A 27,265-nucleotide genomic window follows, 5' to 3' on the forward strand; every position below is an offset into this window, starting at 1 on the left:
TACTGCTAGAGTTTCACCCAGTTAATGGGTGCAATTATGGGAGTGTCTCCCAAGTGTATGACCCCAAACAGGAGTGTCTCCCAAGTGTATGACCCCAAATGGGAGCATCTCCCAAGTGTATGACCCCAAATGGGAGTGTCTCCCAAGTGTATGACCCCAAATGGGAGTGTCTCCCAAATGTATGACTCCAAATGGGAGTGTCTCCCAAGTGTATGACCCCCCAAATAGGAGTGTTTCCCAAGTGTATGACCCCCAAATGGGAGTGTCTCCCAAGTGTATGACCCTAAAATGGGAGTGTGTCCCAAGTGTATGACCCCAAATGGGAGTGTCTCCCAAGTGTATGACCCCAAATGGGAGTGTTTCCCCAAGTGTATGACCCCAAATGGGAGTGTTTCCCCAAGTGTATGACCCCAAATGGGAGTGTCTCTCAAGTGTATGACCACAAATGGGAGTGTCTCCCAAGTGTATGACCCCAAATTGGAGAGGATTACTCAGCAGGTAGTAAGGGTTTCTTGTACACCAGGGGACCTAGACCAGTGGTAAAGCGCTCGCTTGATGCATGGTCGGTTTGGGATCGATTCCTGTCGGTGGGCCCATTGGGCTATTTCTCGTTCCAGCCAGTGCACCACGACTGGTATATCAAAGGCTGTAGTATGTCCTCTCCTGTCTGTGGGATGGTGCATATAAAAGATCCCTTGCTACTAATGGAAAAATGTAGCAGGTTTTCTGACTACATGTGTATATGTCAAATTTACCAAATGTTTGACATCCAATAGCCGATGATTAATAAATCAATGTGTTCTGGTGGATTCGTTAAACAAAACAAACTTTAACCTTGTACAACAGGCTTGGATGACACCGAGATAACCCTACTGACAGCAAGCGTGGAACACTGCCCAGTCATGTATTCCTACACCGGAAAGGTGATCTCATTATCATTGTCTATATACACATCTATAATGTCCTAACCAAAAATGTCTTTGTCTTCGTGTTACATATTTGAGGCAAATAAAAAAAAGAAGATTCTTTTGCAAATTATTAGATAACAGCAAGAACTAATGCACTGTAACAAACTTACTGCCCTGTTCCAGCAAGAAGTTGACCACATCGCCATGTCCACCTATCGTTGCCAGGTGCAGCGCCGTCTGCCCATTGTTGTCACGGTCAAGAACGCAGGTTTTGTCTGCAATTTCCATGATTACCCGACAAGCTGCCAATGAACCTACAAAAATTATATAAATAAAACATTTAATTACAATATAAAGTGGCCTTTCTCCATATTTATATAATATGTACATGATATCTGTAGATGACTGATGTTTCTGTATTCCTTCACCCACCCCTCTAAACTGGACACCCACAGGACCAAGTAAAAAGTCTATAGTCCGTCCCATCATCCGACAAAAATTATTTATGTAAATAATTTCAGTTTTGTTTGACATAAAAGTAAAAGTAACTGAAATGTGGAAAGGAATATTTGTTTATAGCGACACCTCAGCACATTTTAAAAGGAAATAACAACAAAATACTATTTTTGTGTGCAATTTAGAAAACAACTGGCTCAGAAATAAATAACTTGTTCTTTGTGGGACAGACTATAGTTGTAAGATGTCTTCGGTTTAGAGTGTTTTTGGCTTTGAGGATCCAGTTTCATTGAATATATTTTCAGGCAATACTTTGCTGGGTCATTTTTAGGACAATTACCAGATGATAAGCAAACAAATAACTGGGCTAGCTCTGGCACTCGCCAAATTCACCAATTGCAAATTTTTGAAAGCAATTTTACTTTAGTTTGGCGAAATAATTTCATGTAATAATTGACATTTTTTAGAAAATAAATGACAATTTCTGCAAATTTTTAAAGTTTAATAGACAATTTAACAAATTGTTTTGCTCAGCTAGAGCTAGCCCAGATTAATATAAACAAACTCATTACCCATTTCTGCAGCAACATGTAGTACTGTTTTGCCATAAACGTCTTTGAGTGTAGCTGTACTAGCTGTCAACAATGTCTGAAATACACAAGAACATAGCACAAACATGACAAAAAAATTTAAATAATGATTATTTTAGACTGCCCGATCAAAAATGCGACCAAAAAATAAGATTATATTTTATCAATTACAATATTAATATTTGAAATGCGCACAAAAATTACTTAAAGTCCCCATAACAAATTTTGGATATAAAAATCAAAATTACCCCTCTCATATACTCTGTCCAAGATCAGGCCGCTGGCTTTCCAGAGATGGGACCTGGCATAAACATGCTTAAAAGCCTAGTGGTATAGGAGCATGTTAAAACTATCATACATACATACAAACATGACCAGGAACTGCAATACAATACTTGTAGGTTACTCAATACGTTGTATTCCAGGACTCCAAGAATTGAAAATTTGCATAATCCATCAACGGGTTGCAAAAAAACAAAACATTCAGGTAACCCATTTTGTGTTTAGGTAATCCATCATGACCATGTAAATGATGTCACAAATTCAATGTGTGAACCAAAAATGGGTTACGTAAACTATATTTACTCAAGTGACGCGAGAACGGAACTATCGCTCTTGCAATTAACTATATTTACTCAAGCGATGCGAGAACGAAACTATCGCTCTTGCAATTAACTATATTTACTCAAGCGATGCGAGAACGAAACTATCGCTCTTGCAATTAACTATATTTACTCAAGCGACGCGAGAACGAAACTATCGCTCTTGCAATTAACTATATTTACTCAAGCGACGCGAGAACGGAACCATCGCTCTTGAAATTAACTATATTTACTCAAGCGACGCGAGAACGGAACCATCGCTCTTGCAATTAACTATATTTACTCAAGCGACGCGAGAACGGAACCATCGCTCTTGAAATTAACTATATTTACTCAAGCGACGCGAGAACGGAACCATCGCTCTTGCAATTAACTATATTTACTCAAGTGACGCGAGAACGGAACCATCGCTCTTGCAATTAACTATATTTACTCAAGTGACGCGAGAACGGAACCATCGCTCTTGCAATTAACTATATTTACTCAAGTGACGCGAGAACGAAACTATCGCTCTTGCAATTAACTATATTTACTCAAGTGACGCGAGAACGAAACTATCGCTTTTGCAATTAACTATATTTACTCAAGTGACGCGAGAACGGAACCATCGCTTTTGCAATTAACTATATTTACTCAAGTGACGCGAGAACGAAACTATCGCTTTTGCAATTAACTATATTTACTCAAGTGAGGCGAGAACGAAACTATCGCTCTTGCAATTAACTATATTTACTCCAGCGACGCGAGAACGAAACTATCGCTCTTGCAATTAACTATATTTACTCAAGCGACGCGAGAACGAAACTATCGCTCTTGCAATTAACTATATTTACTCAAGCGACGCGAGAACGAAACTATAGCTCTTGCAATTTTCAGAGGCCAGTATTCCTTTGAGAATAGAAGCCAGGGGATATACACTGGTGGCACCTAACTCTGCGCACCTAAGCATTTGTGTTATATTTTAAAGTTAAAATATTTCTTTAAAAATATTTGTTTTACCGCCACAGTACAATGGAACAATAAACGTGTTACAACTAAAGTTATTTTAATTTTAATGTTTTTTAAACTCAAGTAATGAGCACATTTTTAGTGGGACCCCCCTGCATTTACTGGCCTGCATGACAGCACATAACTCTGCGCAGCAAACATTAAAACAACCACTTCTGTCGCTAATGTTTACATAAAACAGCAACAAACAATGGATCCGACTTTTTATAAGTTCTAAATAATAAACACTTCCTGTTATAGTCTGTTTCAGAAACATTTAGATTGTGCAAATGAGATAAATATAAATGGTGTTCCATGCTCCTTAGTTTGGATAACACAAAATGACAATATTAAAAAAAGCCAATGTAAAAAATATTTGATCATTATTCAACAAAAATTGTCTATTATTAACTGTGTAAATGAGCACAAATAGTGTTCGTTAGACATATAGGACAATCAATGATAATTTTAAAACAGACTATAGCTAAAATAGGCTATGCTGTCAGTGCAATTTTCAAAGTCTGTGTGCAGCCATTTTGCATTGTGTCAATCGGAGGGAAATTCAAAGTATGCTTGGATGTTTACGTTAACAGATAAAATAAGACATTCATTTCATTTATGGATTCATAAATTACAATAAGGTATGTATTGAAGCTTCTATGTAAACTTGTGTCAGTTGATATACAAGGTTGATCATTACAACGTTGACAGACACGTGTTGACAGGTGATACAAAAACATGTTGATTGAGGCTGGCAAAAGTATACTTTTAGTGCATTAATTCAGTTTTTTTCAATAAAAGTGTTATCGACCAGTTTTATACATATATTCACAATCAAGATGTGTTGTTTTAACAACAGTTTTGTGAATTAAATTAACATTTTTGTTTGTTTACAAACATACCCCGACACTTGTTTCAAGACGTAATGTAACGTCATTAACATGTGCAGACCTTTCTGCCACGCAGACTAAGGTGACATATGAGTGTATATTTATAATGTTAATAAACATCAAGTTGGATAACAAGCACCATGTACACAGGTTGGGCAAAAAGGTCATACTGAAAAGTTACCCCCATCCAAAAGACCCTTCATGTGTTGTTCCTGGCTGTTGTGCTTGAGTGTCAATATGCTAACAAAATACTAACAAATATGACTTATCGTCATAAACGATATCTAAATCTTACATATTTTTCTGTTATATAATGAGGTTAAGGCTTAATGTTTATGGAAATTATGCTATCATTATTTTTATCCAATTTGTGAGTAATATTACTAACAGAGTAAGTACGAAAACAAAAGGTGAAATAAACATTGTTATATTAAATGTACACAATGTACCATTTTCAGTTATCTGTCAGGATGTACACGCATGTTGCAATAGCTATAATAATGATGATAAATCATTTTTAATATGGCCATTGTTGTACCATTTCTCCATAAATCTTAAGATTTTCCTTGATTATTCTTGTTTTAAATTGGAGATACACTTTGCATGTATGTACAATAAATATATTGAAGAAATATTTTGAACTTCGAAAGCAGACATTCTTCAAATAGGGTGGCTATTGCTATTGCTGTGAGGTAACAGAAGAAAGGTTTTTTTAACCTTCTGACTACTGAAGGCGAGATATCTCGCCCGAAGTCACAACAGTCGATATACAGTGCATTCCCCAATTCATATTTCCTGCCATTTTGCACATGGCACTCACCGGAAATATTAATATAACAACAGGAAACAGTTTAGTTTAGAGTATGATTGCTTTAGTTTTTAGTTTTCCATGAAAAATACCTTGGAATTTTTAGTTCAAAACATGGTTTTCTGCAAGTAGGCCTATTTTCACTTAACAACAATGGCGACACATCACAGTCATTTTCAGAGATCGATAGCTGATTGTGACAGCTAATTTGATAATAAATTTGACCGTTTTACCAAAAACAAAATCACCAAATATTAGGATAAGAATCGTAAATAATTTTTTTAAACAAATTCTGGTCAGAAAACCACTATTATTGATAAATACTGGACAATCTGGCAACAAATGCCTGTAAGTAAACGCGACTTTTAAAAACAAATTGCCTAATTTTAATCAACATTAACTGATCTAAAATATCCTAAAAATTAGAAAAACCCACGAAAATAATACTTACCAATTGAAATATGAACTTTATTTTATGTATTTATAAATAAATTTAAGTGAAAATATACGAGTCAAAATTATAAGCTTGTACCCCCTCAACGTGGTTTTTGTCAATAATTAATCGAGTAATGAGAATGTTAAAGAATACCTGGAGACATTCGAGAGGCTCAGTCCTGCGGACGGACCAGTGCATCCACGTGCGCTGTGAGTTATCTCGCTCTATGCCGTCCGGTTCGGCCACGTAGCAGGTCTCACACCGACTGATCAGTTCGAAGTGCTTGATGTTGTCCATTCGGCACGCCCACATTGACGGGGTCAGGCCGTCCTGGTCGCGGACACCCACGTTGGCCAGCCGCTCCAGAAGTAACTGAAATGTGGAAAGGAATATATTGGTTCATAACGACACCTCGGCACATTTTAAAACTACAGCTGTTTAAATGTCTAGACAATGGCTATTTCAACGCATGGTCGAGAAGAGAGAGAGACAGCATATAATTAGTTACATGCTTATAACAGGTCAACTACTAAGCAATGCTGATAATATATTGTATGTGTTGTATTATACACAATTTTTATGTAATCCTTCTCGAGACCATAGAATAAGTTCAACTGTCATTGCAGGCCAAGAGGAACACTTTGTGAAGAAGCGTGTGTGTGTGTGTGTAGGTGGGGGGGGGGGGGGGGAGGGGAGGGTGCACTTGCTGTAGCTAGGTGGGGACACAAATACATTTTAATGCTTTGTAATAATGTAATTATATAATAGCAGTGTTTCTGCCAGAAAGAAATTTTAGGGTGTGGCGCTATGGAATTGAATGCAACCACAGTCAACAAGGGGTATGGAGGGCCTCCCCCAGAAAGAAAATGGGTTACGGTTAGGGTTAGGGTTAAGAAAATCATACATTAATGATAAGAGTAATTAATTTTGTCAAAAGGTTAACGTTAAAAAATAAATCTGCAAAAAAATCTGGGTATGGCACCATACCCATTTTACCCTCTGGCAGAAACCCTGAATAGGATCAAAAAAACTTTTGCCCCTCGCCCTCCCTCCATCCCTAGTTTCTACCGGCCTGCATTGACATGCAACTAACAATAAACATATAATTTAGTTGTGAAACCAAAATATTTTGAGTTCTTTCTTTAATGAGCTGTTGCCAAGATTAAAAGCAATGTTTGCCCATACAAAGCAACAGCAGCAAACTCACAGTAAGACATTCATGGCTAGGTGTCGTAACGGCCCAGTGGATGGGTGCCCTGTCATTGGTGTCCTGGACACTGAAGTCGCCACCGTAGTCAAGAAGCAAACTCAGTGCAACATGGTTGCCATCATGACAGGCCCTGTGAAGAGCTGTTGAGCCATCTGAAATACAACAACAAAATTTTAAAAATAAATTTTAAAAATAATAGTAATGTCAAGTTAATTAAAACCGGCCTCGGTGGTGTCGTGGTTAAGCCATCAGACATAAGGCTTGTCGGTTCCACCCAAAGTGAGTTTTAACGACTCAGTGCGTAGGTGTAAGGCCACTACAAACTCTTTTCTGTCACTAACCACTAACAACTAACAACTAACCCACTGTCCTGGACAGACAGCCCAGGTAGTTGAAGTGTGTGCCTAGGACAGTGTGTTTGAAACGTAATTAGATATAAGCACGAAAATAATTTGAAATGAAAGTTATTTAAGGCATCACTTATTTTGTCTCGATCAATATGCAAAGTCCATTTGCCTTCTAATTCTTACACCATATATATACATAGCTGGCATTTTATAAATAGACAAGACCAATAAAACAAACCTTATGAATGAACCATGCTGGCCATGGGTGTGGGTTTGGATGTGGGGTTGGGGGTTGGCCAGTGTACATTTTTAAACTGTTTATGCACACCTAGGATGAGGGAGGAGGGTACACATAGCTGATCAAAGTACTCTGTGAAAATGCTCCAATCTACATGTACAATACAGCAATATAGTTCTACTCAGAAATAACACATTGGGTATTCGAAAAGCAGAAAGGGGCATGATGTAGCCCAGTGGTAAAGCACTCGCTCGATGCGCGGTTAATCTGGGATCGATCCCCGTCGGTGGGCCTATTGGGCTATTTCTTGTTCCAGCCAGTGCCCCACGACTGGTATATCAAAGGCCGTGGTATGTACTACCTTGTCTGTGGGATGATGCATATAAAAGATCCCTTGCTGCTAATCGAAAAGTGTAGCCCATGAAGTGGTGACAGCGGGTTTCCTCTCTCAATATCTGTGTGGTCCTTAACCATATAATCAAAAATAAAATGTGTTGAGTGCATCATTAAATAAAACATTTCTTTCTTACTTAGAAATAACACATTGGGTGGTATTCTAAAAGCAGAAGCCATAAAATATAACAGACAAAGGACATCAATGACTTTCAAGACTATGTGTCATAATTACAATAACCAGTTATTAATGTGCTGGTGGTGTTCAATTTTTTTCTTTCTTTTTTTTCAATGCACCTCAATGTTATTCATCATTCATGTATTTTATTACATTTACTGCAATGTCTTACATAACATACAAGATTTCACAAAAATAGTTATCACAGGTTCAAATGACATTTTGTCTGAAGTTTCATATTTTCCTCTCAGATTCTCTTTTAAAAATTGATCTCATTACTATAAATAAATAAGTAATCTTATGTATATTGGGTCCTCTTTATATTGCTGTATATAATGTATCTAATAATATTCAGGGGAAATTTTGTGTTCAAAATTTTGATTAGCGACATTTCTTATCAATTGAAAATTGATTAGCAACTACTGACTTAGGTCTGTTTAATGTTTTAATATTGTGTAGTGATCTTTGAAACTTGCATAGTTAATTGCAATGCGATACTGAACAAAATGTTTCCTGATATTTTATCAGAACTGTAAAGAATGGGAAATAAGATAATTGACATTGACATAATTTCTAATATTTATATAGAGTAATACTAGTTAATGACGTCGGATATCTGCTTTATCCTGTGAAGGTAAGAATGGGAAATTTATCATTTGGCCTGAACAGGATAAACCAGATATTCAACGTCATTAACTAGTTATTATTTTTATCTTGAAGACTATAAACATTAAAGAAAAAAGCTATTATGTCTGTTACATTGTACGATAATGACCTACAGGTCAAATGAGCGATTTTGTAATGTAACTATGCGTGTGACATCACATGAGTGATATCAAAAGTCATATCCTGTTAGTAGCAGGATATGACTTTCCTTTTTCCGTCATATTCTGTCAACAGAAAGTGAAACTGCAGGATAAAAATAGATATAAATACTGAATTACACGGACATGGCTTATTGCAGAGTAATATTATATCCACACAGAGGACTGATACTTTATCCTTTTTATTTATAGCAATAAATGTATAACTGTTCCATGGGTCTGAACATCTTTCAAAGTAATCATGCACTTTGATTTTATCTGTCTATAACTATATAGATCTATATGTCTACATACTACAAATCAGTATAGTTGTACTATATAAACTAAAATGCTATGTTTATCGTCATAAGCTGAATATTTTTAGTTCAGATTAAATGTCAAATGAGCACGAAAGACGTCATAGGAATGTTAATTTGATCGAGTGATGTCCAATTAAGAGGCAGTGTTCAGAGGCAGTCTCGGCACAAATGCCCACGGATGTCATCAGCCCCGACCAATTTCAATGTACTTATTGATCGTAGCTCTCTCCACCTGCAAATAACATGAAATCAATACCGCTGCCATTCCGTGACGTATGTGTACATGGGATTATTCATCATAACTACATTCAATACTAGACGTATAACTAAAAACAAATGTGTTTGTTTTGTTGCGCTTAGTGTTTTTCAGTCTTGTTAAGCATGCAGTGACCTTTACTCGGTGAACTGCATGGCTGTGTATCTTGTCACTTAGTTCTGTTCAAGAAATTATCATTTGATGGAAAGAGAAAGCATGTTTTCTGAGGCTTGTTCACAAAAACGATCTTGGGGGGGGGGGTGGGGGTGGTGATGGAAGAGGGGCCAGTATCATAATTATTTTATACAAGCGGGTCTTCTACATGTTTTCTCTTATGCATACATGGTTGAAATAAAAGTACATTTAGTGGATTATGGGTATATACAACATTGGTGAGTACAGGAATGTTGTAAGTTACAAGTATTAAAAAGGTACAAATAAATCATAGCTGGGTTGGATTTGAGTGGCTTCTAAAATATTGGTAATGATACATTTGTTTTCTCAACTACAATGGATGCAAAATAAATAAATACATTAAAAGGACCTTTATTCTATCACTAAGAAGATCTTTTCAAACACTAGTGTGTTGGATTCACAAGGAATGACAAATTATTTGTAAAGTACATAGGGTCACTATTTGTTTTCTTTACGACAATAAAAAAACCTAAGTGTACACATTTCATTTGCTTGATTTCTAAATCTATTGTTTGTAAGTATAAAATGGGGTGGAGTTTGCAAACGATAATACATGTGATGATTATTTCAAAACTGATTTTTAATTCCTTTTGTTTTCCACCACTTCATCTGTCATTGGGATGTTTTTTCTTTCAATTCTGAATGCATTTGAAAACCTAGTACAAACATCACTTGCATAATACCTGCCATTTTTCCTTTGTCAAGTTAAAACATAAAGTAATATATATAGAGGACCAATTATTATCAAATTTATGTCCCGTTTTACATTCTATTTATCATTTCAGCTAAAAAAATTGTATCTTCAATAATCTCATACTTATGGGGGGAAAATTGCTGGGGAAACAAAATGAAGTTTGAACTACTACAAACATTAGGTCATGATTCATGGTCAAGTTGTTTAACATGTACATTCAGAGCAGCTGTTACAGTACATGCCTGTCATAGGCACACGTTCTGACAACTGCCAGCTTTTCCATTGAGACAGGATTAGGTCAATAGAAATTTTTAAAAATTAGGTCAATAGAAACACATTAATATAGACGTTGATATTCTACATGGGAAATACACTTAATATGTAATTTTAGTTGTTGAAAAGGCTTTGTTAACTGGAAAGACCTAAGTAACAGTCCCTTTAATGTATGAACTGTCAGATAATGCCACGTGAGTCTACTTCACAAATCAGTCAAGCATTTCTCAATCCCTGCCAGGTCTGCACTTTGATCAGACCTACAGTAGTTCATCAAGATAAACGTCTCTGGCACGATATTTATTATTGTGATGTTTATTGCTGTGCCGTAACGTTTATCCATTGGATCGAATTTTATATTTGCAATCACGATTTAATAAAATCAGGCATATGTGCTTTATTTAAGAGCCTCAACAAGTACAACAACGTATTTTAATAAACTTTAGACAAAAATATGAATTACAATACCAGGGCTAGAAATGAAAAAAAAGTTACATGCACCATTAAAATTCTGGATGCACCAAAAATAAGGTAAATCGGAATTATTCGGCAATACCTATATTTATTTATTAACAGTACCAGAACGTTATACAACTGCGTTTATTACTGATTCTTGATCAAATTTGAAAATTTCACCCAACAGCAATCTATAACAGACCTATTACAAAAACGTACGAATATTTGTGTTTTGTATTAAGCAAGTTATCAACTTTTGTAACTCGATAAGATCTGTTGGTATAATATAAATTAGCCTACGGAATTCGACGAGAAGTTGCGATTGAAATAATCACTGGCTGACTTGGAGTCAACTACGCGAGTAACGCACCTGCACGTTCGCAATCATTTGATCAAGTGCCCATATCTGAGGTCTAAAATGTTCAAGGCAGTTACGGTACTTTGTATTGATCACAGATCTGGCGGAGTTCAATTTGTCAGTGACGACAATAACTGTGTTATGCGCAAGGATACCCCAAAGTCGGTCTCGACCACCTTCCCTAATACCGTTCACGGATATAACCGAGATATTGCTGGCAATTTTCCCAAATATATTTCACGGAAATGACCGAAAGGGCACCATTGTTGTAAGTAGGATTATGGGATACAAAATGGATGCGCCCATAAGATAAAAGTTATCGTTTTCATGTGGCGAACAGATTACGAAATGCATACGCAAAATTCAACAACTTGAGTCTGAATCTGGTAGACAACAGGATACTAGTATACGCAATACACAGTACTTGAAAAATATTAGCATGCACTGCGTGCACCCAGTTTTAAAAGTTACATGCACACGCAAAAATCAGCATGCACCGGTGCATGTACTAACACTGCATTTTGAGCCCTGAATACCTTTGGTAACCTTTCCAGGATTAGATGTTTGAAGATGACACATTTAAACATTTGAAAGCTATTTTTATCTTGGTACATCGAAAATGCGGAATGAAAATTTTGCGAAACGAAAATTATTCGTATCAAGCATTTTACGTCCACCCAATAAAAAGAAATATTGCGGAAATGAATGGAATTGATTATTTATTTTGTTATTTTTGTTTCTATATATGTGCTTTGTGTGGGTTGCATTATATGCATTGTTAATAATATTATCACATTAAAGTTTTGGGGTGTATTATTATTTTTTAGTATTATTAAAAAAAATAATGATTGTTAGTACAGGTCATTACTTATTTTAAGGCCTTCATTTATTTACTTTTTTAAAAATTATTATTTCCTTTAGTATTTTTTTTTCAAATATTATTATTACAGGCCATTGCTTACATGTGTTTCAAAGGTTTTTCTCCTTTTTTTTTCTTTTTTTTTAGCTATAATTACTGGTTATTAGTTATTTTAGGAGTTTTATTCAGTTAAAAACAAAATATATATATAAATTTCTTATAATTAACATGCACAGCCCCCAACCCAACAACCTAAAAAATCATTGATTATAATAGTTTCATTAATCTTTCATAATATTTATATTAATCTTTTATAGCAAGTGCTGGGGAAAGGTGAATAGACACACAAAGAAATGGGGAAACACAATTTGAAAGTTAAACTGGCTGTTTTTAAAATATTTTATCCATGTAAATCTAAAATGTTATAATGATTGTCAGCTCCATGTAATTTATTCCTTGAAACATATTCATGTAACTACTTTCAAAACTTGTGCTATAAGTCATATGTAGTTACATTACAAATCTGCACAGCAATGTACTTAAATAAAGTACTGAAAAAGTATGTTCAACTACATAATTATCAAGCATTAAGTCTCAAATGTTAACCATAACATTTAGAAATTAACATAAGTGTATGTACATGTTAACAGTAAACTTACCTGAAGAAATCCTGGTACCAATTGAGGATTGCCTCACAACCATATGAACATGTCTTGTAATTAATGCATAAGTGTGACTTGATGACAAATGCTGCTTGTGATGACTGCCTTGTACCTGTCTGCACATTGGATAAACTGATGTGCATTTTGATTCCTACTTAACCGTTTGAACATTAACTATGTTGTTGAGGATTGCCTCCAACATTATGTGTTGTTGAATGTAATCAATTCATAAACGTGACTTGGTGACAACTGCTGCTTGAGACAACTGCCTCGTATCAATGTGTGTTAAACACGGGTTAGCACACTAAATTACGAATAATGCACATTAACAAGAAACAAGAAACAAGCAAATCCGTGATATCTTGCCACCCCGTTTCATCCTCTATGTCTGTCTCCCCCACCCCTCTGTGTTGTGTGTGTATATAAGTGTATGTGTGTGTGCGTGCATGTGTGAGTGTAACGGAAACATTTATAAATGAAAAAAATTTAGTTAATAATTAAATTAATTCATTAATTTATTTATTATCATTATTATTAAATCAATAATTTATTTATGTTATTTATTTATTATAATTACTAACATTATTCAGTAATTTATTATTATAGTATTATTTATTAAGTATTAATTAATTAATTTTTTATTATATTATGTAATTGTTATTATTAATTAATTTATTATCTATTAATTTATTTAAAAAAAAATATTATTCATTAATTAAGTTTATTTATTTATTTATTATTATTATTAAACGTGATATTCCATTAAACATCGTGGAAGAAACTCGTGAACCCGAGACGAATAATAATAAAAATAATCCGATTCCGCCAACAGTTTTCAATCACATTTTAAATATGCTCACAATGGCCGGCGGGAATATTCGAGATTTTGTTCGTAACTGAAAATTGGATTAATGCAGAATTACTATTTGGACAAACTGTCTATTTATGCGTAAAACGTGACTCGGTAAGTTTTCTTTATACAGTAAGTGTTTATATTTATTGTTACATCTCATATTTTGCCACGAAATAACTAATTTCATGGTTGTATCGATTCCGCCTGAAATCTGGGCGGAAACTGCATGCTTGCTTTTGCTGTTAAAGTTGTAAAACATCGGGTCCAATAAATGTCAAAATGTTAAAAAACGGACCGTAGATGTTTACCTTGGTGAACTAACCTACAGTGACAACAAACTACACATGAGGTCAGTTAGGCTGAACCAAAACAACAGCTTGTTTCCTATTACATGTTGAAAAAAACAGGGCAATTAAGTAATAAAAAAAACACATTTTTATTAGGACAAATTATTTTATATGATAAACAAATCATTACAACACCAAAGCGGTTATTTTTTATATAATTGGTTTTTTCTTGGTAATTTAAAAAACAACCAAAAAAACAACAACCGGTCAGCAAGTTAAAAATAGGCTTGGTTTGGTAACTTGAAACACACATATTTTATGTTAAGCGTACAGAGTATCTATTAGTATAGTATTACTTACCATGAGCTCTCATGTTGACATCAGCATTACTTTCCAGCAGCACATTCAGAGCCTCATCTTGGTCAAAGTGAACCGCATAGGTCAGTGCTGAACGCCCTATTCCATCAGCTAGGTTTATACACTCTGGGTCTGAAATAAGGATTATTTCATTTCAACTTATTTCCGTGCTTATATCCAATTAAGGTTCAAGCACGCTGTTCTGGGAACACCACTCAGCTATCTGTCCAGGACAGTGCATGGGTCAGTTGTTAATTGTTAGTGGTTAGTGAAAGAGAAGAGGGGGTAGTGGTGTTGCACTTACCCACTTAGTTGTTAAAATTCACTTTGGGTGGGAGCCGGTACCGGGCTGCGAACCCAGTACCTACCAGTCTTATGTCCGAGGCCGGTGATATAAAGATTAAACTTAACACAACTGCCTATGCTGGACTTATAAACAAGATATTTGTGTAACAATTAAGTGATTTATTTTTAGGATTTAAAAATAAATAAATAAATAAAACCAATCCAGTGCTATTACTAATACTGCTAAAATGTTTTTATCATGTACATTCTATACATCCAGTGACTTAATAATCATATTGATATACTAGTACTTACCTTTGTTTGACACCTAATAGCCAATTTCTATTTTTGTGCTGGGGTGTCATTAAACATTCATTCATTCAACAACACCTATCTTATCATTCAAGTGTTCCCATGGTACCAGCACAACACTATATAGAGTACTCAATTGAGCTGTCAGAATTTAGAGATAACTATTCTTAAAAGGAAAGAAGGAAATGTTTTATTTAACAAGGCACTCAACACATTATATTTACGGTTATATGGCGTCAGACATATGGTTAAGGACCACACATATATTGAGAGAGGAAACCCGCTGTCGCCACTTCATGCGCTACTCTTTTCGATTAGCAGCAAGGGATCTTTTATATGCACCATCCCACAGACAGGGTAGTACATACGAGAAATAGCCCAATGGGCCCACCGATGGGAACTGATCCCAGACTGACCACACATCAAGCGGGTGCTTTACCACTGGGGTACGTCCCGCCCCCTATACTTAAAAGATCCCAATCAAACAAAATGTATCCACTGTTGTGTTTGGTGTATTGCATATATCGCATATAACACCGACTCCCAATGCATCGTCACAGTAATAACCCATCTATGATAAGTTATTATAACTCGGCTGTGTCTTGGCGTATTTAAAGTTATGAAACCAAACAATGTTAAACTGTGTCAACCTAGAAATGTGAACAAGCCATTGGGCACACAAGTAAACACTACATCCACAATGTTTGATTTTGCTTGCCCCACCTCTAGGCCAGGAATTGTCAGAATGCCAAACCAACATGCCCTGTAAGTGTTATGAGGTTACCAAGGAGCATATTCAGCACATGGCAGTAGAGGTTTGTCACACACCCTTCAAACAGAATCATATTCATTTGGGGGGGGGGGGGATTGTTTCTTTTTTAAAAAAACACCACAAACATATAACAGAGACAATTTTTAAAAAAAAATTTTTAGAATATCACAAACATAGATGATAATGAGATGAAGGGTAAAACCACAGTACTTCCATTTCGGTATGGAACTAGTTGACAGGGCCAAGTTCCATGCTTGCTGTCAGTTGAGATATCTTGGTATCACCTGACTCTGGCGTACACTGAATCTACAGTGTCTGCAGCATAATCATTCCCCCATATGGGGTCGTACACTCCGGAGACACACCCATAATCGCATCCGCAAAGTGGGTGAAACTTGTTGTATGTGGTTTTACACTACCCCACTGAGCCTGGTGGTGCATTTGCTCTGGGTGGGAATAAGTATAAGAATGAAAATTTCCACACTGCCTCAGATGGGTCATAAATGCATTACCTACCAGGCTTATACAGAAGCATATTTATAATTTTAAGTTCAATCAAATAAATAAAATCTGTACAATTCCTGTAACATTAGAGCATTTTCCTTTCTTGTTTTTTCTTTTGTTTTATTTCGAATGAACCAGTGTTTAAAATTAAACACTAATCAATGAAGCATGCAGTTGCATTTCAGTAACCTACATCTAAATTGGTCTAATACTTTTGCAGACTGGAAAGAGCTGTCTGCACATGGTCAAGCCTGTAGTGTCATAAATAATATTAATCTGTGAAGTCAACCCGTAATTTGTATTCATGAAAGGCCAGTGGGCAGAGCTTAAGCCCACGTTTAATGGAACATGGTGTTTTTAAGGCGATGCTGCCTAAGTTTTTGGTGAATATGACATGAAATGTTTTCCATGGATGACATTAAATGGTATAGGTAGATAGATTATCATTCTACGAATATGAATTTACAGTTGGAATCAGTCTCATTGATTTGTGTTACTGACCCTTACTCAATATATGACAATACAGAATACACGCATAACTTGTATCATCGAGTGGTACTAACTAAACTCCAACCAGAACCTTAATGCCCATGTCATAAGCTATAGGTTACCTCGGTCCAGTTCCACGAAGCAATCTTAGTGCTAAGATCACCTAAAGTTCATCAGGACTTTATACACTTAAGATGATCTTAGGGCAAAGATCACTTCATGGAATGGGGCCCAGGTCTGTATTTTGTGATAACCTGTAAATAGGTTACCCTGGAAGCACATTGTTTATCACCGGCCTCGGTGGCGTCGTGGTTAGGCCATCGGTCTACAGGCTGGTAGGTACTGGGTTCGGATCCCAGTTGAAGCATGGGATTTTTAATCCAGATACCAACTCCAAACCCTGAGTGAGTGCTCCGCAAGGCTCAATGGGTAGGTGTAAAGCATTTGCACCGACCAGTGATCCATAACTGGTTCAACAAAGGCAATGGTTTGTGCTATCCTGCCAGTGGGAAGCGCAAATAAAAGATCCCCTACTGCCTGTCGTAAAAGAGTAGCCTATGAGGCAACAGCAGGTTTCCTCTAAAAAACAGTGTCAGAATGACCATATGTTTGATGTCCAATAGCCGATGATGAGATGATGAGAGAAAAAAATCAATGTGTTTTAGTGGCGTCATTAAATAAAACAAACTTTACTTTACTTTTCAATGCCTGAAAATCTAGCTAAATAGAAAGCAAAACGACTTTACCAACAGGGATTAAATTTAACAGCAGCCATGTGGTAAATTGCCACAATGCACTTATCATATGCTCCAATACCCTGCAAATTAAACAGAGTATCATGATCAAACTGGCTGGTCCTTATTTTGCATGTAAGTAATTGGTCAATAAACTCATGAAACTATTAAAACTTATTGATTTTGAATGGGTGCTGGTGTGTTAAATTATGTTTGCCATGTGCACTCTGGCAGTAATTAATGCCTCCACAAAATCTCCATCGGTCTAGACCAAATGGCCTCGCCATTTTATTTGCCAAATTCGAGGCACCACCCATCTACATGTACCTAGTATTCCTGTTCTAGCACACATCGAAATATGCAATTTGTCAGGTAACCCATGTACAGGTTACCATAAATTACAGATCTGATAACATAAAGTTTAGTTTGTTTAACGACACCACTAGAGCACACTGATTTATTACTCATCAACTAATTGATATTAAACATTTTATAATTTTGACATATAGTCTTAGAGACGAAACCCACTACATTTTTCCATTAGCAACAAAGGATCTTTTATATGCACCATCCCAAAGACAGGAGAGCACATACCACAGCCTTTGATAAACCAGTCGTGGTGCACTGGAATTAGAAATAGCCCAATGGGCCCACTGACAGGGATTGATCCCAGACTGACTGTGCATCAGGCAAGTGCTTTACCATTAGGTAACATCCCACCCCACCTCCCTTGTAACATATAGGTTACCACATTTATATTTCTATTATTACTATAAAATACCTTCACAGACAAGCTAATACTTTGTTATTTATTTGGGCGCGACATAGCTCAGTGGTAAAGCGCTCACTTGATGCGTGATCGGTTTGGGATCGACCCCCCGTCAGTGGGCCTATTGGGCTATTTCTCATTTCAGTCAGTGCACCACGACTGGTATACGAGGTAACCTCCTGGTAACTACAACAACCGTTCTCGACTTATTTTGATGCCTATTCTACTAATTAAATAAAACTGTGTCTAACCCATGGCACTATCTAATGGTAATCAATGGTAGTTTAAGCATAGCAGGTGCTTGCAAGTGTCTCCTAGTGCTTGAAACAACCAGCAAAACACTCTCCCAAGTAGTTCTGAGAATAGCAGATGTGGTCACATGGTCACAAGCATAATCTATCAGTGTAAATAGAGAGTTAAACAAAATGACCTCAACTGGAATACCTCGCCCAACACCACTGCACTAAAATCATGCAAAGATTTCCTACTGAAAACTACTGAGAGAAGGATGGAAAATCAACACCAAAAACAACCAGTTGTTATTTAACACATAGCAGAGACCACAGTGTTTATGCTCCACAATTGTGACAATACTTGATGCATCTACATACGTATAGAGGATATTGCATGTTTTTGTGTCAAATATGATTTATATCTCATTCAGTGCTCCACAATTATACCAAGTGAGTCATTCTTGCATGACAAGGGTGATCCAAAACTGCAGACTTCATAACATCAGAAATACAAGTAAATTATAAAAATATATGACATCACTTTCATCACTTTACCGGTACTTTAATTTTTCTTTTATTATATTACTTCAATCATTTTACTTTCAAAACAAAAGCCTTAAGTCCACTGATTAATTAGTGTAAACCCTGTAAGTTAACAAACATGATTTCAAAATTTAATGAACTGTAAGTCGGTTTGCCATGATTTTTACCTACATGTGTAGGTGCTGCTCATCAAATATAAAGAAGAATTCCACATAATTAATGTCTCACCTACTATATTTATTCAATGTCACAGATTTTTGCATCCACAGATGTTAATCTTCATGAATGTTTTAAAAACATTAAGGCTATAGTCCGTCTCATCATTCTATTAAAATGTTTTTTGTAAATAATTTCAGTTTGCTTTGAGTAAGACGAAAAGTAAAAGTGTTTTGGAAATAACAAAGAAATGCAATTTGTGTGTGCAATTTACAATCGGCTCGGAAATAAATAACTTGTAGTAAATTGCATAGTATGAAAAAAATGTGCTCGAACGTAAGAAGTTGTCTCCCACAGCAATTAAAAAAAAATTGCAGTTAGTGAAATGGACCACCGACAGCAATTTAAAGCCTGCCCATGGCAATTGAAAAACGAGAAGACTTTTGTAGCAAAATAATAATACGGAAAGGTTATTTTGCTGTATGTAGACATATTTTAAATGTACTAAAGTTACATACTGGCAACTAATGTACATCAGATGAAAACATTTTGCCATTATTGGGGAGCTTTACCGACAGCACTTTTGTGCCATCGCTGACGCTCCCGGCCTATGGCAATTTATATCTCAACGACAGCAATTGCTGTCAGTGCCATCGTTAAGTTCAAGCCCTGGCGATGACATCATAAATGCAGACCTGGAAATAATTTATTCAGTGGTGCCTGTCAAAATGTTCTATGTCCATCAATTTGATCCTGTCAAAAATTAAACTGTGCCTGTCAACCAAATGTTAAAATAATATTTATATAAGCACATGGATTGGGGGTGGAGCATTTTGTTCATAATCAAATAAGTTGACGTTTCATCTGACTTTCTGACATGCTGCAATTTCATTTGGAAATGAAATACAGTTGATATTTTTCTACGACGCCAAGTTGAAAAATTCATTTGGTTAAATATACATTTAAAAAATTACAACAGAAAAAATAAATTCATGACTGCGATGAGGACAACAAAATGTCAACGAATTCCAATCATATTCGAAACTGAAATAACTTTATGATAACAAAGCACCTACTAAACATGTTAAATAATGTGTACTTTAGTTGAGCAAATTTCAAAATACCGAAATTTCAGTATTGAAAAATGTTTCTAGCCATTTAATAGCACTAAAAATATTACTGACGAATGCAAAAATTAACAAAAATGGGTTGGGTATAAATCAAATGAGAGCCATATGTATGGAATTTAATTTTATTTAGATCAAATTAGTGGGTGAGCCTAACTCGGGCATTCATTTAAAGCTGAGTCTACTGGAAATACCACTCAATATCAGTTATTGTGTCAATACTGAATACCGTACCAATACCATGGTAAATCACTCACAAACATACTGATACCAATACCGAACCTCAAATTTCAATACCACCCAGCTAGCTCTACAACTTATATTAAATAAACACAATGGCACTAGATTATTCTCCACTGTTCAATTTAGAAGGGTAAATTTTTGTGTTTTCCACATCGACTCATCAGGCTTGCTCGGGTCTATTAATAGACATGAAAAACACCATTCCCAGGCAAACACAAAGATGTTCTAGCAACAGTTCCATCAACATGTGCATGCTGCATCATATGGTCAAAAAACTATATTAAATATGCATTTTAAAATGTACTGCATCGAACTGCTTCCAAACTAGTGCAAGGCACAAATTAAGTGAATATCTTTCTACGTTCATTTTGGACCACTTCAGTACAGAAGTGTCGGACAAAATGACCGCTAATATTAAGTTTGTGACTATCAAAGCTTGACAAATGACAAATTTGTACCGGTCAACGACTGTGACCAACCACTTATTTCCAGGCTTGCAGAAATGAAAATAAAAATGTTTCACCAAGTACGTGTAGGTGCATCAGTTATGCTACAGTCCACACTGTAGCCAAGATCAGTTTCATAGAGAACCAAGATCGAGGAACACTAATGGCATGTATACTCTATATATACGTAAGGTCTTCCAAATTACTAGCAAAAATTATGCAAAATGTAAATAAATCTCATTGGTATCATTAATTAATTATTATGGATCAGTTTGGGATCATTCAACTATGGGTGTATTAACAAGCTTCCATTTGGTATCAAGTTTATGTCCTGAGTGAAATAATTTTCAATTGTCACAAGCTTTAGAAATTGACAATGAAAATTATTTCACAAGGGACATAAACTTGATAATAAATAGTACTAGCAAGTTTATTACCCTATTTATTATCCATAATCGATCTTAATTGATGCGCAGTCAGTCTGAGATTGATCCCCGTTGGTGGGCCCACTGGGTTATTTCTCATTCCAACCAGTGCACCATGACTGGCATGTCAAAGATCGAGGTATGTACTACCCTGTCTGTGGGATGGTGCATATAAAAGATCCCTTGCTGCTAATTGAAAAGAGTAGTCCATGAAGTGACAAAAGCGGGTTTCCTCTCTGAATATCTGTGTGGTCCTAAACCATATTTCTGACGCCAAATAACCGTAAATAGTTTGTGGACAACGAAGTATCGTTCTTGACATTTTTGATACGAGGTAACCTCCTGGTAACTACAACAACCGTTCTCTGTGTCTAACCCATGGCACTATCTAATGGTAATCAATGGTAGTTTAAGCATAGCAGGTGCTTGCAAATGTCTCCTAGTGCTTGAAACAACCAGCAAAACACTCTCCCAAGTAGTTCTGAGAATAGCAGATGTGGTCACATGGTCACAAGCATAATCTATCAGTGTAAATAGAGAGTTAAACAAAATGACCTCAACTGGAATACCTCGCCCAACACCACTGCACTAAAATCATGCAAAGATTTCCTACTGAAAACTACTGAGAGAAGGATGGAAAATCAACACCAAAACAAAAAAACAAAAAAACTAATTTTTTTATAATAATAAAATACAGTTGTTATTTAACACATAGCAGAGACCACAGTGTTTATGCTCCACAATACTTGATACATCTACATACGTATAGAGGATATTGCATGTTTTTGTGTCAAATATGATACAGTGGTCCACAATTATACCAAGTGAGTCATGCTTGCATGACAAGGGTGATCCAAAACTGCAGACTTCATATCACCATGCAGAAATGCAAGTAAATTATAAAAATATATTACATCACTTTCATCACTTTCCCGGTAATTTAATTTTTCTTTTATTACATTACTTCAATCATTTTACTTCCAAAAAACAAAAACCCTAAGTCCACTGATTAATTAGTGTAAACCCTGTAATTTAACAAACATGATTTCAAAATTTAATGAACTGTAAGTTGACTTGCCATGATTTTTAACTAGGTGCTGCTCATCTAGTATTAAGAATTCCACATAATTAATGTTCCGCCTACTATTGTTACAGATTGTTGCATTCAAAGATGTTTGTGACACCCAATAGCCGATGTGTATTATTGTGCTGGGGTGTCGTTAAATATTCATTCATTCCAAAGATGTTAATCTTCATGCATGTTTTAAAAACAGTACGGCTATAGTCCGTCCCATCATTCTATTAAAATGTTTTTTGTAAATAATTTCAGTTTGCTTTGAATAAGACGAAAAGTAAAAGTGTTTTGGAAATAACAAAGAAATACAATTTGTGTGTGCAATTTACAATCGGCTCGGAAATAAATAACTTGTAGTAAATTGCATAGTACGGGGGGAAAAATGCGTTCTCTGTGGGACAAACTATAAGTTGAACAATTTTGCAGGAAATACATTTGCGATGACACCATAAATGCAGACCTGGAAATAATTTGTTCAGTGGTGCCTGTCAAAATGTTCTATGTCAATCAATTTGAGCCTGTCAAAAATTAAACTGTGCCTGTCAACCAAATGTTAAAATAATATTACTATCATCCTAAATATTAATAATGTACTATTATATTATACCTGTAGAACTACTTTTTATGATGTAGTGAAATCCAACTAAACATTACAACCCATGGGTCAAATTGAGCCCAATTTAAAACGTATGGTTTTGATGGGTTTGGATTGAGGTAAAAGTCTGTGTGGTATTCTGTTCACTATTAAATATAAAAAAGTAATAAAATCAGCAAATAACAACTACAATTAATTGTGGGTAAAATAATGTAATTTATATAAGCACTTGGATTTGGGGTGGGACATTTTGTTCATAATCAAACAAGTTGAGTTTCTGACATGCTGCAATTTCTTTTGGAAATGAAATACAGTTGATATTTTTCTACAACACCAAGTTGAAAAATTCATTTGGTTAAATAGCTTTCCAGACGGTTCGTCCCCTGGACGTTTCGTCCACAGACGATTCGTCCACCGTACAATTCGTCCACGTACAATTCGTCCACCCACCTCGGACAATTCGTCCACTCGATTACAACATTTAGACAAATAAATCTAAAACGATATTTCTTAGCCATTGAAATTGTCAGTTATTTTCGTTTTGTGGTAAACTACTATAGTATATGAAACAAACTAAATTTTAGTGGCACTATCAACTGTCTGTCTGTGTCCATTATAGTACTTTGTTGATATGTTGTTATTCAAATTGCTCTTCAATAAAACCTATATTTCTGACATACTATTTAGAAAACAAAGCTAGTAACTAAACTAAAATGTCGTCATTTATGTCAAAAAGCCATAACGTGATGTCATTCGAAGTAACCAACCAATAAACAATGATATTATTTCCATTCCGCTACCAAGTTCCAGCCAAGTTCTAAATGAACTATAAAAATTATAGTGGACGAATTGTCCAAGAACAATTTTTAGTTGTGGACGAATCGTCTGAGTTCAACAGTGGACGAATTTTTAGTGGACGAATCGTCTGTGGACGAAACGTCCAGAGGACGAATCATCTGCATCCCGTTAAATATACGTTTAAAAAATTACAACAGAAAAAATAAATTCATGACTGCGATGAGGACAACAAAATGTCAACGAATTCCAATCACATTCAAAACTGAAATAACTTTATAATAACAAAGCACCTAATAAACGTGTTGAATAATGTGTACTTTAGTTGAGCAAATTTCAAAATACAAAATTCAGTAAAAATATATCTGACGAACACAAAAATAAATAAAAATCTGTTGGCTATAAATCGAATGAGAGCCTTGTGTATGGAATTTAATTTTATTTAGATCAAATTATCAGGAGAGCTTTAACTCAGGCTTTCATTTAAAGCAGAGTTTACCAAAAATACTGCTCGATATCGGTATTGTGTCAATCCGAATACTGTACCAATACCATGGTAAATCATCCACAAAAATACTGATACCAATACCGAACCTCAAATTTTAATACTGCCCAGCTAGCTCTACAACTTACATTAAATAAACACAATGGCACTAGATTATTCGTCCACTGTTCAATTTAGAAGATAAATTTTTGTGTTAAAAGATGCATTTTAAGAACCATTCGGAATACGACGACTCATCGGGCTTGCTCGGGTCTATTAATAGACATGGAAAACACCATTTCCGGGCAAACGCAAAGTCATTCTAGCAACAGTTCCATCAACATGTGCATGCTGCATCATATGGTCAAAAAACTATATTAAATATGCATTTTAAAACGTACTGCATCGAACTGTTTCCATTTAGTATCAAGTTTATGTCCTGAGTGAAATCATTTTCAATTGTCACAAGCTTTAGTGAGTGACAATGAAAATTACTTCACAAGGGACATAAACGAAATAGTACTAGCAAGTTTATTATCCTATTTATTACCCATAATCGATCTTAATTTATATCACCTAACTTGTTTGGTTGACGTTCCTGAAGGTTGTAGTGCGCCAATCGATGACATCATTGTGTGGCGTCAAAAATGTTGTGTCCCACTTGGCGTTCTAGTGGGACGTATTACTTTGATGATATGTACCAAAATATTTTAACCAGATGGGCAATAAACTGGTATGTTTACTGTGATCCCTGTCATATCATCCAAATTTTATATTAATTTCAATACTTGGCAATCAGCCATTCTTCATTTCCACAAATTGACCTTTAACCCACGGGAGTCATGTGACTCGTTCTTTAATTTAGAGGAAAAACTGACAAGTAGAGCAAAGTCAGTGGTTAAAATTATGTCCTGGGCTAACTGTCATCATGGACCGTTAGTGATCTCTTCTCTACTGAAAGGAATTATTTTTGCAAGGAATTAAATTCAAGTGCAAATTATAATTTTACGATGAATTTTTCCTGTGAACATATTTCCCTTTACGGTAGTCTTAGAGAAAACGTGCTAAATGTTTCCATTAGTAGCAAGGGATCCTTTATATGATCCATCCCACAGAGAAGATAACACATACCATGGGTTTATGATATACCAGTCATAGTACTCTGGCTAGAACCAGAAATAGCCCAATGGACCCACCGACTGGAATCAATCCTAGGCCATCCGTGCATCAGGCGAGCACTTTACCACTGAGCTACAAGGGTTTCTGCCAGAGGGTATGAAGGTCAAACTTACCATAAAATCCTGAAAATTAATAGATTTATTTTTCTAATTTTTAAAAAGATTATAGTGAGAGAACTGATGTTTAAACTTTGTCAAAGTACATAAAACGGTCCAACAACGGCAATTTTGAGCCTACCTCTGGCAATTTGTTTAAAATAAACATGACTGAAAGGTTATTTTGCTGTATGTAGACATATTTCAAATGTGCAAATGTTAAATACTGGCAGATAATGTACACCAGGTTTATACATTTTGCCATTGTTGAGCCTTACCGACAGCATAATAATGCTGTCAATGATGCTCTTTACCTATAGCAATTTATATCACAACAATGGCATTTTCCGTCAGTACATTTTTTAACTTCGAGCCCTGTATATAGACTGATATTTTCAGATATATCCTTAAATGTAATATATAATAATATGCATTTAAAACCGGTTCATTCCTAACAATAAATACATGAACAACACACATACCTTGAGCAATTATATTCTCAAGTTCTTCAATTGTGCCATTTTTAGCAGCTTCAATCACATTTGGTAAGGTGACAAAGTTTATGCTGTCGGCTCCACTCATATTTGTGGCGAACCTTCCCAGCATGTCTAAGTTTATCCATTTCCACTGGAACTTATCTGGAGTGTCGACAAACGGTGTTAAGGGACTTAATCCCCTCGCAAACTGTAACGTTGCCTGACAGTTCTTCTCCTGCGACCGGGACTGTAGTTTCCGATAGTACTTCTGCATGTGCAGCAAGGCGAGATTGAGGGTGTCACGCAGCTCAGCACACTCGCCATCTTCATTGAGCTTTAGTAAAAACTCATGGATGAAGGCTGCTGCCTTTTGAAAGTCTGCAATCAAACAGAAATAACCTTTACTACTTTATTCTAATTTATAAATTTGTAATTTAATAGGTCTATAACATTAACCATATCAGAAATAACTTTTACATCTTTATTATAATTTATACACTTGTAATTGAATAGGTCTATTACATTAAACATATCAGACTTTTCTTTGATACTGTCATCTGAGATTAATACAAAGTGGCTTAACATAGTATTTTGGTTAATAAAATTAAGTTTTTAATTGTCATTCTGTAATCTTTTTCAAAGAAATATTCTAGCAGTGTTTCTGCAAGAAAGAGATTTTTTTGGGTACGGTGCTATGGATTTGAATGCAACCATAGTCAACAGGGGTTATGTAGGCCTATCTAGAAAGAAAATGGGTGTTAGGGTTAAGAAAATCATACAGTAATGATAAGAGTAATTAATTTTGTCAAAAGGTTAACTTAAAAAAACATAAAATCTGTAAAAACATTTGTATATGGCACCATACCCGTTTTACCAACTGTCAGAAACCCTGTCTAAAATATCCAAAAATTGGCTAGAATAAAATTATTCCTAGAGTGAGCCCTGCAAAGTATGTTTTCTTATGACATTCAGAAGTGTATGCTGGGATTTGAACCCATCCATATTGGCTTGAGCATCCTATGTGCTAGCCACTATACACAGAGATTGAATCAATTGAAAGTTATGGGAGTTAAGCAGTTTTGTGGATAGGCTTTTATGAATTTTGACGGAAT

General features: G+C 35.5%; 1 protein-coding gene across 2 annotated transcripts in view; it reads right to left on the bottom strand.

Moving 5' to 3' along the window:
• Window positions 1-27,265, bottom strand: part of LOC121391294 — a 46,999-nt gene that overhangs the window by 17,819 nt on the left and 1,915 nt on the right. For both annotated transcript variants that reach the window (XM_041522973.1, XM_041522977.1), the window contains exons 2-7: window positions 26,160-26,531; window positions 14,420-14,548; window positions 6,885-7,039; window positions 5,831-6,049; window positions 1,937-2,012; window positions 1,079-1,222 (exon numbers count right to left, since the gene is read on the bottom strand). In XM_041522973.1, coding sequence (XP_041378907.1) covers window positions 1,079-1,222; window positions 1,937-2,012; window positions 5,831-6,049; window positions 6,885-7,039; window positions 14,420-14,548; window positions 26,160-26,531 — 1,095 coding nt within the window. The remainder of the gene's footprint in view (window positions 1-1,078; window positions 1,223-1,936; window positions 2,013-5,830; window positions 6,050-6,884; window positions 7,040-14,419; window positions 14,549-26,159; window positions 26,532-27,265) is intronic.

The sequence above is a fragment of the Gigantopelta aegis genome, chromosome 3 (assembly GCF_016097555.1).
Source record: "Gigantopelta aegis isolate Gae_Host chromosome 3, Gae_host_genome, whole genome shotgun sequence".
NCBI lineage: Eukaryota > Metazoa > Mollusca > Gastropoda > Neomphalida > Peltospiridae > Gigantopelta > Gigantopelta aegis.